Genomic DNA, 14,674 nt, shown 5'->3' with positions numbered 1-14,674 from the left:
TTAAAAAACCCGACTTCCCCGGGAAAAGTAGGCCTCTACCATTTATATCTCTACAGTACCACAATCTTTATTTACCTTCAAGGCACTTTTAGAGTCTGTAATTATATTGTCTACTTATTTTTAATATTTTCTTGACCACCTTCCCGTTAGAATATATACTTCCTGAGGACAGAGATCTTGCTTGTCTTATTTATCATTGTGCATCAAGGCCTAGGCATGTGATGCCACATATGTTAGGTGCTCAAAATAAGGATAAACGAATAGAATGTGTCTATTTTTGTTTAACTTTGCATTTTCCCAGCAGTTGAGAAAGGGTAGCACTGGATTATGAACAAAGAGCTGCCAGAATCAGGCCTGTTTTTGACACCATGTGGTTTGTGCTGTCATTCTCCCAGCCCCATTACCACTGGTTCTTAATGTTACAGTTTTTCTCCTAGGCATTAATTTATATGTATTACCTTTTGAAGCTTGAACAAATGTCTGATATGCCCAAATTTCCTTGTTTATGTATTTTAGGCAAAGGCTGCCACCCAAAAATGTTTACTACTACCGCTGCCCGGAGCATAGGAAGAATTATGTGATGTCCTTTGCCTTTTGTTTTGACCGAGAAGAAGATATTTACCAGTTTGCTTACTGCTACCCGTATACATACACTCGCTTCCAGCATTACCTTGACAGCCTGCAAAAGAGAAACATGGATTACTTCTTTCGGGAGCAGCTAGGCCAGAGTGTGGTAAGGCCTGTGCCCGGTTTGGTATACTCATTTAGAAACAGGCAATCTTGGGATAGGGACTTAGCAATGAGTTTTTATGGAATGCAAATAATTAATGTTGGTGCTTTCTAGATGATATGATCTGGAACTTCTAACCCAGATAACCCAGGTTAATCTCCATATAGCAAGGTCTATATTAACTATAATTAAATAATTATATAATTAGCATTCATTTAATAATTCTTTAAATATTATTTTTATTATGTGATTTATAGCTACTATGGGCACCAGGAAGTCACAGAATAGGTATGAGACAGATGATTGTTTTTCTGAATGAAGCTGATAAAGCTCTCTAGCAAAATACAAAACTTAGGTGAATCCCAAAACCTCTGAGAGAAAAGGAGACTATTACTAGGTGTTGCAAAAGGTGCGAAAGCATTTTATTACTGTGAGCCTCTGATATGAAGAATGCATTTCTTAGTGAACCAAACTTGCCTGCAGTGCAGGTTAGCAAGTGCTGTGCAGTTTGGTTGTGATGACCACAATGTGCTCTGTCTCTGTCATCTATCAGTTCCCGACTCTTTTTTTCTGCTCCTGGTTTAGTTTCCTGGGTCTAGAGATTTCAGTCTCCCATTCCATAATAGTTCCCTATTGCTGATGTGGCAAACTACCCCAAACATGGTAGTATAAAGCAACACAAAATTATTATAATTCCAGGGGCTAGAAATACAAAATGAGTCTCAATAGGCTAAAGTCAAGGTATCAGCAGATCTGCATTTCTTTTGGAGACTAGGAGAGAATTTATTTTCCTGCCTTTTCCAGCTTACAGAGGCTGCTTGCACTTCTTAGTTTGTAGTTCTCTTCCATCTTGAAAGCCATCAGTGGCTGGTTGAGTCTTTCTCATACTGTATCACTTTGATATTAACTCTCTTGCCTCACTCTTTCACTTACAAGGATACTTGTGATTATAATAGATATACACAGATAATACAGGTTAATCTCCATGTAGCAAGATCTTTAACTTAATCACATCTGTGAAGTCCCTTTTGCTATACGAGGTAACATAGTCACAGGTTCTGGGGGTTAGGAGTTAGACATCTTGGGTTCGAGAGTGGTGCATTATTTTGCCTACCACATCTTCCTACTTTCTTTTCCTAGCTTCCACTTCTGCCTAGACTAGGATCTGAAGTTGTTCTTCATATTGAATTAATAGGTTTTACTCTTTGTTGTCAGAAATACTTTGGTTGTTAATAAATAATAAGCAGGTGGTAATTCGGTTTTGTTTTTTTCTTCAGTGTGGATTGTGCCCCTAAAAGAGGCATATTGGAAAGGCTCCAAAGGTTCTAAGTGAAGATACTGGTAGAATTGGCAGAAGATACTGTACTTGGGGTTCTGATATGTATTGGTAGTTAAATTAACTCTTGCTAGTGACTGTGAGTTCCACATAAAAGTGAGAACTACTTCTAAATAAATCCAGGATACCTCAAAAAAGAGAGCAATAAAGAGGGCCTATGTAAAAGTCAGGTATCTAAGAGAGAAATCGGGTCATTATTTGTTATATCATTATTCTTGTAGTCTGAGATTCTCTATGCACTAAGATTTTGCTAAATATCTTTACTCCAACCTTCTTCCCAACAGTGCTTCTCCTGGGTGCCACTTGTATCTGTTGCCTATATATTTTGAACTGAAAATTGATATACTTGGTAGCATGCTGGCAGGAAACATATGGCAGCCTCAGATTAGGATAATTTAAAGAAAGTTTAATAAATGGGCTATTTCCAAGGTGTGGAAAATACATGCAAGGTATAGCGAAATTCTCTAGGGCATTATAATAACAGCCCAAAGGGCATGAAGGGAAGGAATAGTTAACAAAACACAATAGTACAGAGTCATTTAATGAGTCATCTTGAAAAGAATTGGTGACCTTCAGCTAAGATACCCAGTTAGCCTGAGATAATCCCACAGAGAGAAGTGAGAAAAATAAATACATAGACCTCATTCTCTTACTTACATGTGATCTTCTGGGAGTTCATATTGGCCATCCCAACCAGAATCCAGAGAATAAAAGAGCCCATTTATGTAATTCATACAGATCAGTCTTCCAGGGAAAATAAAAGGGTATAGAAGGGTGGAGAGTGGATGTAGAGGAACAAATAGAATATATTAAGCACTGCTGGTCCAATCAGCAATATATTACTGAATGGTGAGATTATTTGAGATGGGATTGTCAGAAAAATTCTGAGATGACTATTTCCCAGACATATCAATTGTGACATTATTTAAGAGAATAGGAAGTTCATTTAATACTCATAACTCTAAGGCAGGATTGTACATTTCACTCCTGTGCCCACCCCAACCTTCTCTTAGATTTATGACAGGTAGAATGTAGGTGCACAATGATTGTTTATTGAATGAATGATTGAAACAATGAAAAAGTGAATTAAAATACATGTCTGGAAACAATGTGAAGAGTGGAGAACAACAGAAAGCTAGTAAGAAAAACAATAGGATCAGTTAAGCTTCCAATAATAGATATTCAAAATAACACATAAAATAACAACTTAAGCAAGATAGATGTTTATTTCTTTTCAATGTAAAAGTCTAAATGTAGGCAATCCACAGCTAATGTGAAGGCTCTACTCCTTGAAAGCGTCAAAGAGTCAGGTTCTTTCAGCTTTTTTCTCTGTCATCCCTGGGATGTGGCACTCAATCTCATGATTCAATATGGAATTCTATCATCATATCTGTATTCCATGCAGCAGGATAAAAGAGATGGTGGAAAAAGCAGAAGCAGTTTTGTGGCACTGTCATTTACCAGAACTCATCCACATTTAACTAAAGGATAAGAAATGAAGTCTTTATTCCGAGTAGCCATGTTTTAACTAAAAATTGGTGGTCCTGTAACTATGGGGGAGAATTGATACTGAGGGGCAGCTTGAAGTCTCTGCCACAGGAAACCTGAATTCTGTTTTCAGCTCTGGCATGAAACTACTTGTATTTCCTTGAATTCTATGTCCCCTTTCGGGGGATAATTTTTTTCACCTATAAAGTGAGAAAATTTGATTTGAATAGAAGTTTTCAAATTATCCTTGAGGAATTCCTCGGTTGGAAAAAGTAATAGTTTGAGACTCCTGTCCTACTTCAGAGCATATGAGAAGCACTGCAGAGATATATAACAAGGTATATATGCAAGTCTTGGTATACTTTCAGAAGTATATTCTGTACCAAGGGAAAAAATGACATGTCCAAATAGCTCTGACACTTAAAAATATGTAATTAAGGATCTAATGAGTTGTTTAAGGAGTTAGTAATCAAAACAAACGTCATAAAGAATGTCTTTAAAAGCTAAGGATTTTGCTTTTAAGCCATCTTGAAAGACGGGCAGGATTATGGAATACAGAGTTGATAATAAGGTAGCCCAGAAATCAGGAAAAGCCAGAGTCATTGCCTGGTGGTGACAGCTGGTTAGAAGTCTGGTTTGATTGGAATAAGGAATCAAGGGGCTGCTGGAAAGATTAGGCTAGACAGGAAGATCCAGGCAAAACCCTGGAAAACCCTGATTGTCATATTGACTACATCCTTTATTCAGATTCAACACAACACATTTACTGGGTTTGTTACTCCTATTCAATGTTTTTTCTCACAAAAGTTTTATAGAGTAGGCAGAACTGTCCCACTTTGGGGGATAAATCATCTGAGGCTACAAAGTTAAGTCTCTTCTCTAAATCCTCATGACTAGTTCATATAAGGGCCAAATTTAAACCCATGGCTTCTAATACCACGTCCTGACCCTTTGATGGACATTCTAAGACCCAAATCGATTTTTGAGAAAGGGATTTACCTTATCCAAAGCAGCATTTTAAGAAAGTAAATTTAATGGAAGTACAAGGTGTACCTGTGCCAGCTGAACTAGATCAGGGTAGCTCTGTGGGTTGGCTCAATCCTCTGTGCTGGGCCTTGATGCAGATTTTAGAGATTTTAAGGCTTTCTGGCATACTTTTGCAGACAGGACAATTCTCAGTTACCAGGGTGTTTGATATGGCTTGTGTCTGAAGGCATCACTATAATTAGTTAATCCTTATTCCAATTTGGGGGAGGATAATTACAAGTGGGAAGGCTAAACATGCCAGCATCTAGATCTTAGGGAGAGGAGGCAGGAAGGAAGATTTTGAATTTTTAGTGCTGAAACTATTAATCACTATGGTTATAGCTGTTACTGGTACTAATTATATCATCCAATAATGCATTTTATTTTGTTACCAGTAACTCCTTTAAACCCACCAAACAAAACCCCTTTGAATATGTATTTAAAACCCTGATCTGCCATTTAAGATAAAGACATCATGAGAAAGATATTTTCATTCTTGTTTTAATAGCTTTATTGAGGTATAATTCACATACTATAAAATTCATGCATCGTATGGATATAATTTTATGATTTTTAGTATCTTATGTTTTTATAGAGTTGTGTAATTATTACCACGATATCTGATTTTAGAATATTTCCATCATCTCAAAAATTTCCCTTGTTAATTCCTACTTCTAGTCCCAGTTGCAGGTAACTACCAATCTGCTGACACTATAAATTTACCATTTCTGAACATTTCATATAAACAGAATTATAGAACATGTAGTCATCTTTTGTGTCTTACATTTTTCACTTAGCATTATATTTTTTAGGTTCATTCATATTATGGCATGTATCAGTAGTTCATTTTTAGTGCTGAATAGTATTCTGCTGAAAGGATGTACCACATTTTGTTTACCAGTTCTCTATTTCAAGGACATTTGGATGGGTTTCAGTTTGGATCTATTATGAATAATGCTGCTATGATTATTCAGTTACTTATCTTTGAGTGGACATACGATTACATTTTTCTTGGGTAAATTTCTAGGAGTAAAATAATAACATAAGACTATATTAATTAATAAGTTTATGTTCAACTTTAAAAAATAAACTGTCAAACTGTGTCCCAAATAGTAGTATAATTTTATATTCTTATCAGCCATGTGGGAAGGTTCCAGTTTCTCCAGATGCTAGCCAACACTTGGAATTATCTGTGATCATTATTATAGCCTTTTAGTGGGTGTATCTCATTGTGGTTTTAATTTGTATTGCCCTTATGACTAATTATATTGATCATTTTCTCATGTAATTATTTTTATTCATAAATATTCTTTGGTGAAGTATCAGTTCTAATCATTTTCACATTTTTAAAACTGAGTTCTCATAGATTTTAAGAGTTCTTTATATATTCTAACACAAGTCTTTTGTGAGATACATGTTCTGTAAATATTTTTCCCCAATTCTTGCCTGTCTTTTCATTCATTCTCTTAACCATGTCTTTTGAAGAATAAAAAATTTAAATTTTGAAATCAATTATCAAATTTTTAATGGATTATACTTTTGATGCTATCATGAATGGGAGTACCTGTGCATCACATTTTTGCCAGCATTTAGTATTGTCAGTGTTCTTGATTTTAGCCATTCAAATACATGTGTAATTGTACTCATTGTTGTTTCAGTTTGCATTTCCAAAAGACATAATGCTGTGGAGCATCTTCTCATATCTAAGAACTCTTGTGCCACAGCAGACCACAACGATTTTCTTTTATGTTATCCTTCTGAAATATTTATATATTTAGCCTAAATTTAAGTCTGTAATTTATTTTGAGTTAGTTTTTGTGTATGGAATAAGGTAGGGGCCTAGGTTCATTTAGTTGTATATGATATCAAATTTTTCCAGCAACACTTGTTGAAAAGACTAATCTTTGCTCAGGAGTTATCTTGGCAACTTTCTCGGATACCTCTGCTCAGTTTGTTTGTTGTTTGCTTGTTTTTAATATACTCTTTTCTTTTTTAGAACAATTTTAGTTTCATGGCAAAATTGAGAGGAAGGTACAGAGATTTCTCAATATACTTCCTGCCCCTACACAAACATAGCCTCTCCCATTATCAACATCTTTCACCAGAGTGCTACATTTGTTACAACTGATGAACGTATGTTGACATATCATTAGCACAGAGTCCATCATTTACCTTAGATGGACTCTGGGTGTAGTACATTCTATGGGTGTGGCCAAATTTATAATGGCATGTATACACTATTTTAATAATACAGATAAGTTTCATTGTTCTAAAAATCCTCTGTATCTCACCTATTCATTTTTCCCTTCCCATAACCCTGTCAATCAGTGATCTTTTTAATGTCCCCATAGTTTTGTCTTTTTCAGAATGCCATGTAGTTGAAATTTGTATAGTCTTTTCAGATTGCCTTCTTTCACTTAGTATATGCACTTAAGCTTACTCCATATGTTTTCATGACATGATAGCTCATTTTTTTTAGCACTGAATAACAGTGCATTGTCTGGATGTAATACAGTTTATTTACCTATTGAAGAATATCTTAGTTGCTTTCAGGTTTTGGCAGTTATGATAAAGTTGTTATAAACATCCATATTCAGGTTTTCATGTGGACATAAATTTTCAACTCCTTTGTGTAAATTCCAAGGCGTGCAATTGTTGGATCATATGGTAAGAGTAGGCTTAGTTTTGTGAGAAATCACCAAACTCTTCCAAAGTGGCTGTGCCATTTTACATTCCCAGTCAGCAATGAAAACAGGTACTTGTGCTCCACATCCTTGCCAGCATGTAGTGTTGTCAGTGTTCTTGATTTTGGCCATTCTAGTAGGTGTGTAACTGTATCTCACTGTTGTTTCCATTTGCATTTTCCAAATGGCATATGATGTAAAGCATCTTCTCATATGCTTACTTGCCAGTTGCATATCTTTTTTTGTAAAGTATCTGTTAAGACCTTTGGCCCATTTTTTAATTGGGTTGTTTGTTTTCTTATGTTGAGTTTTATATAGTTTTGTTTTTTCTTTCCTATTTCGAGCCTTAATTCCCAGGGAATCAACACTGTGTTTATGTAGGCTAAGGGTAAGTTACTATTGGGCTGAAGTTATGTTCAGCCCCCCTGAGCCAGTAAGGCTTCCCGCTTCTGCTGATGGATCTGTGTCTGAGTAGAGAAGTGTATTCAAAGTTTGGGCAGTTTTCAAGTTTGTTTTACTTTCCTTTTCATGTTGTGTTGCCTGTGTGCATATGTATAGCCTCAAATTGGTCAGAAGTGTGTATTATATGAGTAGTACTATTATTAAATACCTACCATATAACTAGCATTATCTAGACTTTGGGGATACAGCCGTGAAAACAAGTTCATGTCTTCATGAGACTTACATTGTGGTAGGAAGAGAGACAATATTGGAATAATTAAATCAGGAAAAAGGATCAGTTTGGGGAGTAAGATTTCATTTAGAAGATAGCCCTTAAATTCTGAGACATGTAAGTATTGTCTTCTCCCATTTTCATTTGTAACAATACAGATTTAATGAGATTAAGTAATTTGTCTATATCATGCAACTGGAATTTGAAGCCAAGTCTTTGTGAACTTTATAATTATTTAGTGAATTCTTGGAAAGCCATTCTTTAACACTACAAATATCTGGTGAGCATCTTCTGCCTACCAGGCTCTATGTTGGATGCTGAGGAAAGACGATTAATACAAAACACATTCTGTCCCTGAAAAGTACACAAGATGATGGGTGATGTAGATGTAAAAACAGATAAAATGGTAAGATCTGGTATAATACAACTAGCGGGCAAAGAAGGGGTACAAGGGAGTGAATGAAGTCTTAAGGAAGGAGAGATCTTTACTTGAGTATCAAACGTGTAAAGAGGCTGAAGTGCTATGGTGTGTCCTGACAGTGTTACATGACTCCTTGTGACAAAAGGACAAAAGCACAGGGTCACCCTAAGAAGAATAGGAGGGGTGGTGACAGAGGATGCAGAAGAAATAAGTAGAAGCCAAGTGAGGAGGGCCTTGAATGCCAAGTTAAAGAATTTGGACTGTATCCTGAGGGAAGCTAGGAACCAAGCAAGAGGTGGTATGATCATTGTGACACTTAACCCTTACATCTCTAAGCTTCTCCTGCTGGTGGCAGCTTACCTTCCTTATAAGAAGACAGGACGTCTAGGTGGCTTTCCTTCCCACAGGCAAACATCTTTGTTAGCTAAGAGTACCAAGAGGAAAACCACAAAGACTACACATATAGTAATAGGAATGACACAGAAAAACCTTAAGAAGTTGGCCTCTCTGATTTTTAAAAAATTCTTTTTATTATACTTTAAGTTCTGGAGTACATGTGCAGATCATGCAGGTTTATTACATAGGTATACACGTTATGGTGGTGGTTTGCTGCATCCATTGCCCCATCATCTACATTAGATATTTCTCCTAATGTTATCCCTCCCCAATCCCCTCACCCCCTGCTATTCCTCCTGTAGCGCCCCTCCCCACAGACCCTGGTGTGTTATGTTCCCCTCCCTGTGTCCATGTGTTCTCATTGTTCGACACCCACTTATGAGTGAGAAGATGCAGTGTTTGGTTTCCTGTTCTTGTGTCAGTTTCCTGAGAATGATGGTTTCCAGATTCATCCATGTCCCTGCAAAGGACATGAACTCATCCTTTTTTATGGTTGCATAGTATTTTATGGTGTGTATCTGCCACATTTTCTTTATCCAGTCTATCCTTGATGGACATTTGGATTGGTTCCAAGTCTTTACTATTGTAAACAGTGCTACAATGAACATACGTGTGCATGTGTCTTTATAATAGAATGATTTATAATCCTTTGGGTATATACCCAGTAATGGGATTGCTGGGTCCAATGGTAATTCTATTTCTAGATCCTCGGGGAATCGCCACACTTTGTCCACAATGGTTTCACTAATTTACACTCCCACCAACAGTGTAAAAGTGTTCCTATTTCTCCACATCCTCTCTAGCATCTGTTGTCTCCAGACTTTTTAATGACTGCCATTGTAACTGGCATGATATGGTATCTCAATGTGGTTTTGATTTGCTTTTTTCTAATGACCAGTGATGATGAGCATTTTTTCACGTTTCTTGGTGTTATAAATGTTTTCTTTTGAAAATGCCTGTTCATATCCTTCCCCCACTTTTTGATGAGGTTTTTTTTTCTTGTAAATTTGTTTTAGTTCTTTGTATATTCCAGATATTAGCCCTTTGTCAGATGGGTGGCTTGCAAAATTTTTTCCCATTTTTTGGGTTGGCAGTTCACTATAATGATTGTTTCTTTTGCTGTGCAGAAGCTCTTAAGTTTAATTAGATCTCATTTGTCTATTTTGGCTTTGCTTGCCATTGCTTTTGGTGTTTTAGTCATGAAGTCCTTGCCTGTGCCTATGTCCTGAATGATATTGCCTAGGTTTCCTTCCAGGGTTTTTATGGTGTTAGGTCTTATGTTTAAATCTTTAATCTGTCTAGAGTTAATTTTTGTATAAGGTGTAAGGAAGGGATCCAGTTTCAGCTTTCTGCACATGGCTAGCCAGTTTTCCCAATACCATTTATTAGAGACTCCTTTCCTCATTGCTTGTTTTTATCAGATTTGTCAAAGATCAAATTGTTGTAGATGTGTGGCATTACTTCTGAGGCCTCTGTTCTGTTCCATTCGTCTATACCTCTGTGTTTGACCAGTACCATGCTGTTTGATCACTGCAGCCTTGTAGTATACTTTGAAGTCAGGTAACATGATGCCTTCAGCTTTGTTCTTTTTGCTTAGGACTGTCTTGGCTATGCCGGCTTTCTTTTGGTTCCATATGAAGTTTAAGGTGGTTTTTTCCAGTTCTGTGTAAAAGGTCAATGGTAGCTTGATGGGGATAGCATTGAATCTATAAATTACTTTAGGTATATGGCCATTTTCATGATATTGATTCTTCCTAACCATGAGCATGGAATGTTTTTCCATCTGTTTGCATCCTCTCTTATTTCCTTGAGCAGTGGTTTGTAGTTCTCCTTGAAGAGGTCCTTTACATCCTTTGTTAGTTGTATTCCTAGGCATTTTATTCTCTTTGTAGCATCTATTGAGCCAGGCACAGTGGCTCATGCCTGTAATCCCAGCACTTTGGGAGGCCAAGGCAGGCAGTTCCCCTGAGGTCAGGAGTTTGAGACCAGACTGGCCAATATGGTGAAACCCTTTTAGCTGGGCATGGAGCGCGTGCCTGAAATCCCAGCTACTTAGGAAGCTGGGGCAAGAGAATTGCTTGAACCCAGGAGACCGAGGTTGCAGTGAATGGATACAGTACACTGCCATCCAGCCTGGGCAACAGGGTGACACTCCATTTCAAAAAAAAAAAAAAAAAAAAAAAAACTCCACAGATGTCTACAGCCATACAACCCCGAACATGCCCAGTCTCATCTGGTCTACTGATTTTCTAATGATCGCCATTCTAACTGGTGTAAGGTAGTATCTCAATGTGGTTTTGATTTGAATTTCTCTAATGACCAATGATGATATTTTTTTCATGTTTGTTGTCTGCATAAATGTCTTCTTTCAAAAAATGACTGTTCATATCCTTTGCCCAGTTTTTGATGGGGTTGTTTGTTTTTTTTCTTGTAAATTTGTTTAAATTCTCCATAGATTCTGGATATTAGCCCTTTGACAGATGGGTAGATTGCAAAAACTTTTTTCCATTCTGTTGGTTGCCGGTTCACACTGTTGATAGTTTCTTTTGCTGTGTAGAAGCTCTTAAGTTTAATTAGATCCCGTTTGTCTATTTTGACTTTTGTTGCCATTGCTTTTGGTGTTTTAGTCATGAAGTCCTTGCCCATGCCTGTGTCCTGAATGGTATTTCCTGGGTTTTCTTCTAGAGTTTTTATGGTGTAGGCCTCATGTTTAAATCTTTAATCCATCTAGAGTTAATTTTTGTATAATGTGTAAGAAAGAGATCCAGTTTCAGCTTTCTGCATATGGCTAGCCGGTTTTCCCAACATCATTTGTTAAATAGGGAATGCTTTCCCCATTGGTTGTTTTTGTCAGGTTTGTTAAATATCTGATCTTAACACCTCAAAAGAATCTCTAGAGTTCCCAAAGATTATAGGGATCTCATTCAGACAACAAATACAGTAATCATCTCCGGTGAACAAAGACCTAAGCTGTAAAAACCAGCATCTTCTTTTAACATTCCAGAAACTTGACTTTTCAGTCTCTCCTCACATATCTCTTCCAACAGCCATGCTTTATCCCAATGACAAGAAAGACCCACTATACTCAAAAGAGCTCCCTCCCTGTAACTTTCTTTCTTTGATTTTAGCCCCACCCTCTGGGCCTACCTTGCAAGTACTCGCTCATTTAGCTCCTAGTCAGACCTGTAAAGATAAAAACACAAGGCGGAAGTGAGAGCATTGCTTGCGGCCAAATGTTCAAGACCAGCCTGAGCAACATAGGGAAACCTCATCACTACAAAAAATACAGAAAAAAATAGCTGATCATGGTGGTATGTGCCTGTAAAACCAGCTTCTCTGGGGACTGAGGTGGGGAGATTGCTTGAGCCCAGGAGTTCAAGGCTGCAGTGGGCTACAATCCTGCCACTGCTCTCCAGCCTGGCAACAGAGGGAGACCCTGTCTTCAAATAAACAAATAAATAAGCATATTAAGACACTGACTATATACCCTTGATGAGTCTTCTCTTCTCCAAACTGATCTCTCTTTTCTCCTACCCCCAGAGAATTCAACATTTCTTTATATTCCGTGGTGTCAAACTTCTTACCTTCTTTGTTTTTCTTCTGTGAACATGATCTAGGTTGTTATTTTCTTCTTAAAATTCTAGCACTGAATATAAAACTACACAGGGAATCTAAGCATGCTACGGCAGAATAGGGCTATTGCCTTCTCTTGCTGTGGATGTTAGAGCTCTAGAAATGCAGTCAGTATATGCAGTAGCTTCTCCAGGCAGGTGAGCCTCTCTGCAATAGGTTTTTTTGTTGCTATTCTTTAAATAAATATATTTTTATTTATCTGATATTCTCTTTTTAATAAATCTCTTATTTTTAAAATTTATTTAAATTTATTTCTGGGTTTTTTTTTCCAACATCTATTTTAGATTCAGAAGGTGCATATGCAGATTTGTTCCCTGGGTATATTGCATGATGCTGAGATGTGGAGTACAAATGATGGCATCATCCAGATACTCAGCGTAGTATCCACTAGTTACTTTTTAAACCCTTGCCCCACTCCCTCCTTCTCCCCTCTAGTAGTCCCCAGTTTCTATTGTTGTCAACTTTATGTCTATGACACCCAGTGTTTGGCGGTCATTTATAAGTGAGAACATGCATAAACCTCTTATTTTCAAATAATTTTAGAGTTATAGAAAGTTGGGAAAGATAATATAGAACTTTTACTTATGCTCTTTGTGACAGTAGGTCGTAGTCAGGCATGAGCTGGGCAGGAGAAAGCCCCCTACCTACCTACACACACACACACACACACACACACACAACAGGAGAAAGCTCCCTACCTATATACACACACACAGGGCAGGAGAAAGCCCCCCACCTATACACACACACACACACACACACACACACACGACAGGAGAAAGCTCCCCACATATATATATATATATATATATATATATATATATATATATATACACACACACACACACACACACACCCCACACACACACAGGGCAGGAGAAAGCCCCCTACCTATATATACACACACAGACACACACAGGGCAGGAGAAAGCCCCCCACCTATACACACACACACACAAACACACACACACACACACACACACACGACAGGAGAAAGCTCCCTACCTATATACACACACACACAGGGCAGGAGAAAGCCCCTTACCTATATACACACACACAGAAACACACAGGGCAGGAGAAAGCCCCCTACTTGTATACACACACAGAGACACACACACACAGGGCAGGAGAAAGATCCCTACATACACACACACACACACACTCACACACAGGGCAGGAGAAAGCTCCCTATCTATACATACACACACACACACACACACACACAGGGCAGGAGAAAGCTCCCTACACACACACACACACACACAGGGCAGGAGAAAGCTCTCTACACACACACACACACACACACACGGCAGGAGAAAGCTTCCTACACACACAGGAAGGAGAAAGCTCCCTATCTACACACACACACACACACACACACACACACACACACACACAGAGGGCAGGAGAAAGCTCCCTATACACACACACATACACACACACACACACAGGGCAGGAGAAAGCTCTCTACACACACACACACACACACACACACACGGCAGGAGAAAGCTTCCTACACACACACACAGGAAGGAGAAAGCTCCCTATCTACACACACACACACACACACACACACACAGGGCAGGAGAAAGCTCTCTACACACACACACACACACACACGGCAAGAGAAAGTTCTCTACACACACACACACACACGCACACAGGCAGGAGAAAGCTCCCTACACACACACACACAAACACGGCAGGAGAAAGCTCCCTACACACACACACACACACACACACACACGGCAGAACAAAGCTACACACACACACACACGGCAGGAGAAAGCTCCCTACACACACACACACACACACACACACACATGGCAGGACAAAGCTACACACACACACACACACACACGGCAGGAGAAAGCTCCCTACACACACACACACACACACACACACACACACGAATGTCAGATGACAATCAGGTGATGGTCAGGCTGTTGTTAACTGTCTCCCTAAAGTAATAATTGGTAACAGCCAGCGCTGAGGAAAGGCAGTCTCCTAATAGAAAACACCTGAAACTGGTCATCAGCCGCTTTCTGATATGATCTTAGGAGCTGGGTGAGTGGGCTCAAGCATGCACATGCAGACAGCCCACCACAAGGGAAGAATCAGGAGAAAAGTAATTCAAAGCCCTTGAAGTATGTCCACATATAAACCCCCAAGTCAAAAAGTCAAATCATGCACTTGTCTTTCAAGTCACCCTCTTCCAAGCACTTTTTTCCCTTCCTTTTATTCCTGCTCTAAAACTTTTTTTTCTTTTTTTCACCCTTTCAAC

The 14,674-nt window shown here is 38.3% G+C and overlaps 1 protein-coding gene across 5 annotated transcripts in view; it reads left to right on the top strand.

The window, feature by feature from the left end:
• Positions 1-14,674, top strand: part of LOC101050152 (AGBL carboxypeptidase 4) — a 1,418,805-nt gene that overhangs the window by 870,275 nt on the left and 533,856 nt on the right. For all 5 annotated transcript variants that reach the window (XM_074380790.1, XM_010349316.3, XM_074380788.1 and 2 more), the window contains one exon: positions 517-733. In XM_074380790.1, coding sequence (XP_074236891.1) covers positions 517-733 — 217 coding nt within the window. The remainder of the gene's footprint in view (positions 1-516; positions 734-14,674) is intronic.

This window comes from Saimiri boliviensis, chromosome 11, assembly GCF_048565385.1.
Source record: "Saimiri boliviensis isolate mSaiBol1 chromosome 11, mSaiBol1.pri, whole genome shotgun sequence".
Lineage (NCBI taxonomy): Eukaryota > Metazoa > Chordata > Mammalia > Primates > Cebidae > Saimiri > Saimiri boliviensis.
The sequence above is the reverse complement of the archived record's forward strand: the minus strand, read 5'-3'. Positions and strand labels throughout refer to the sequence as shown.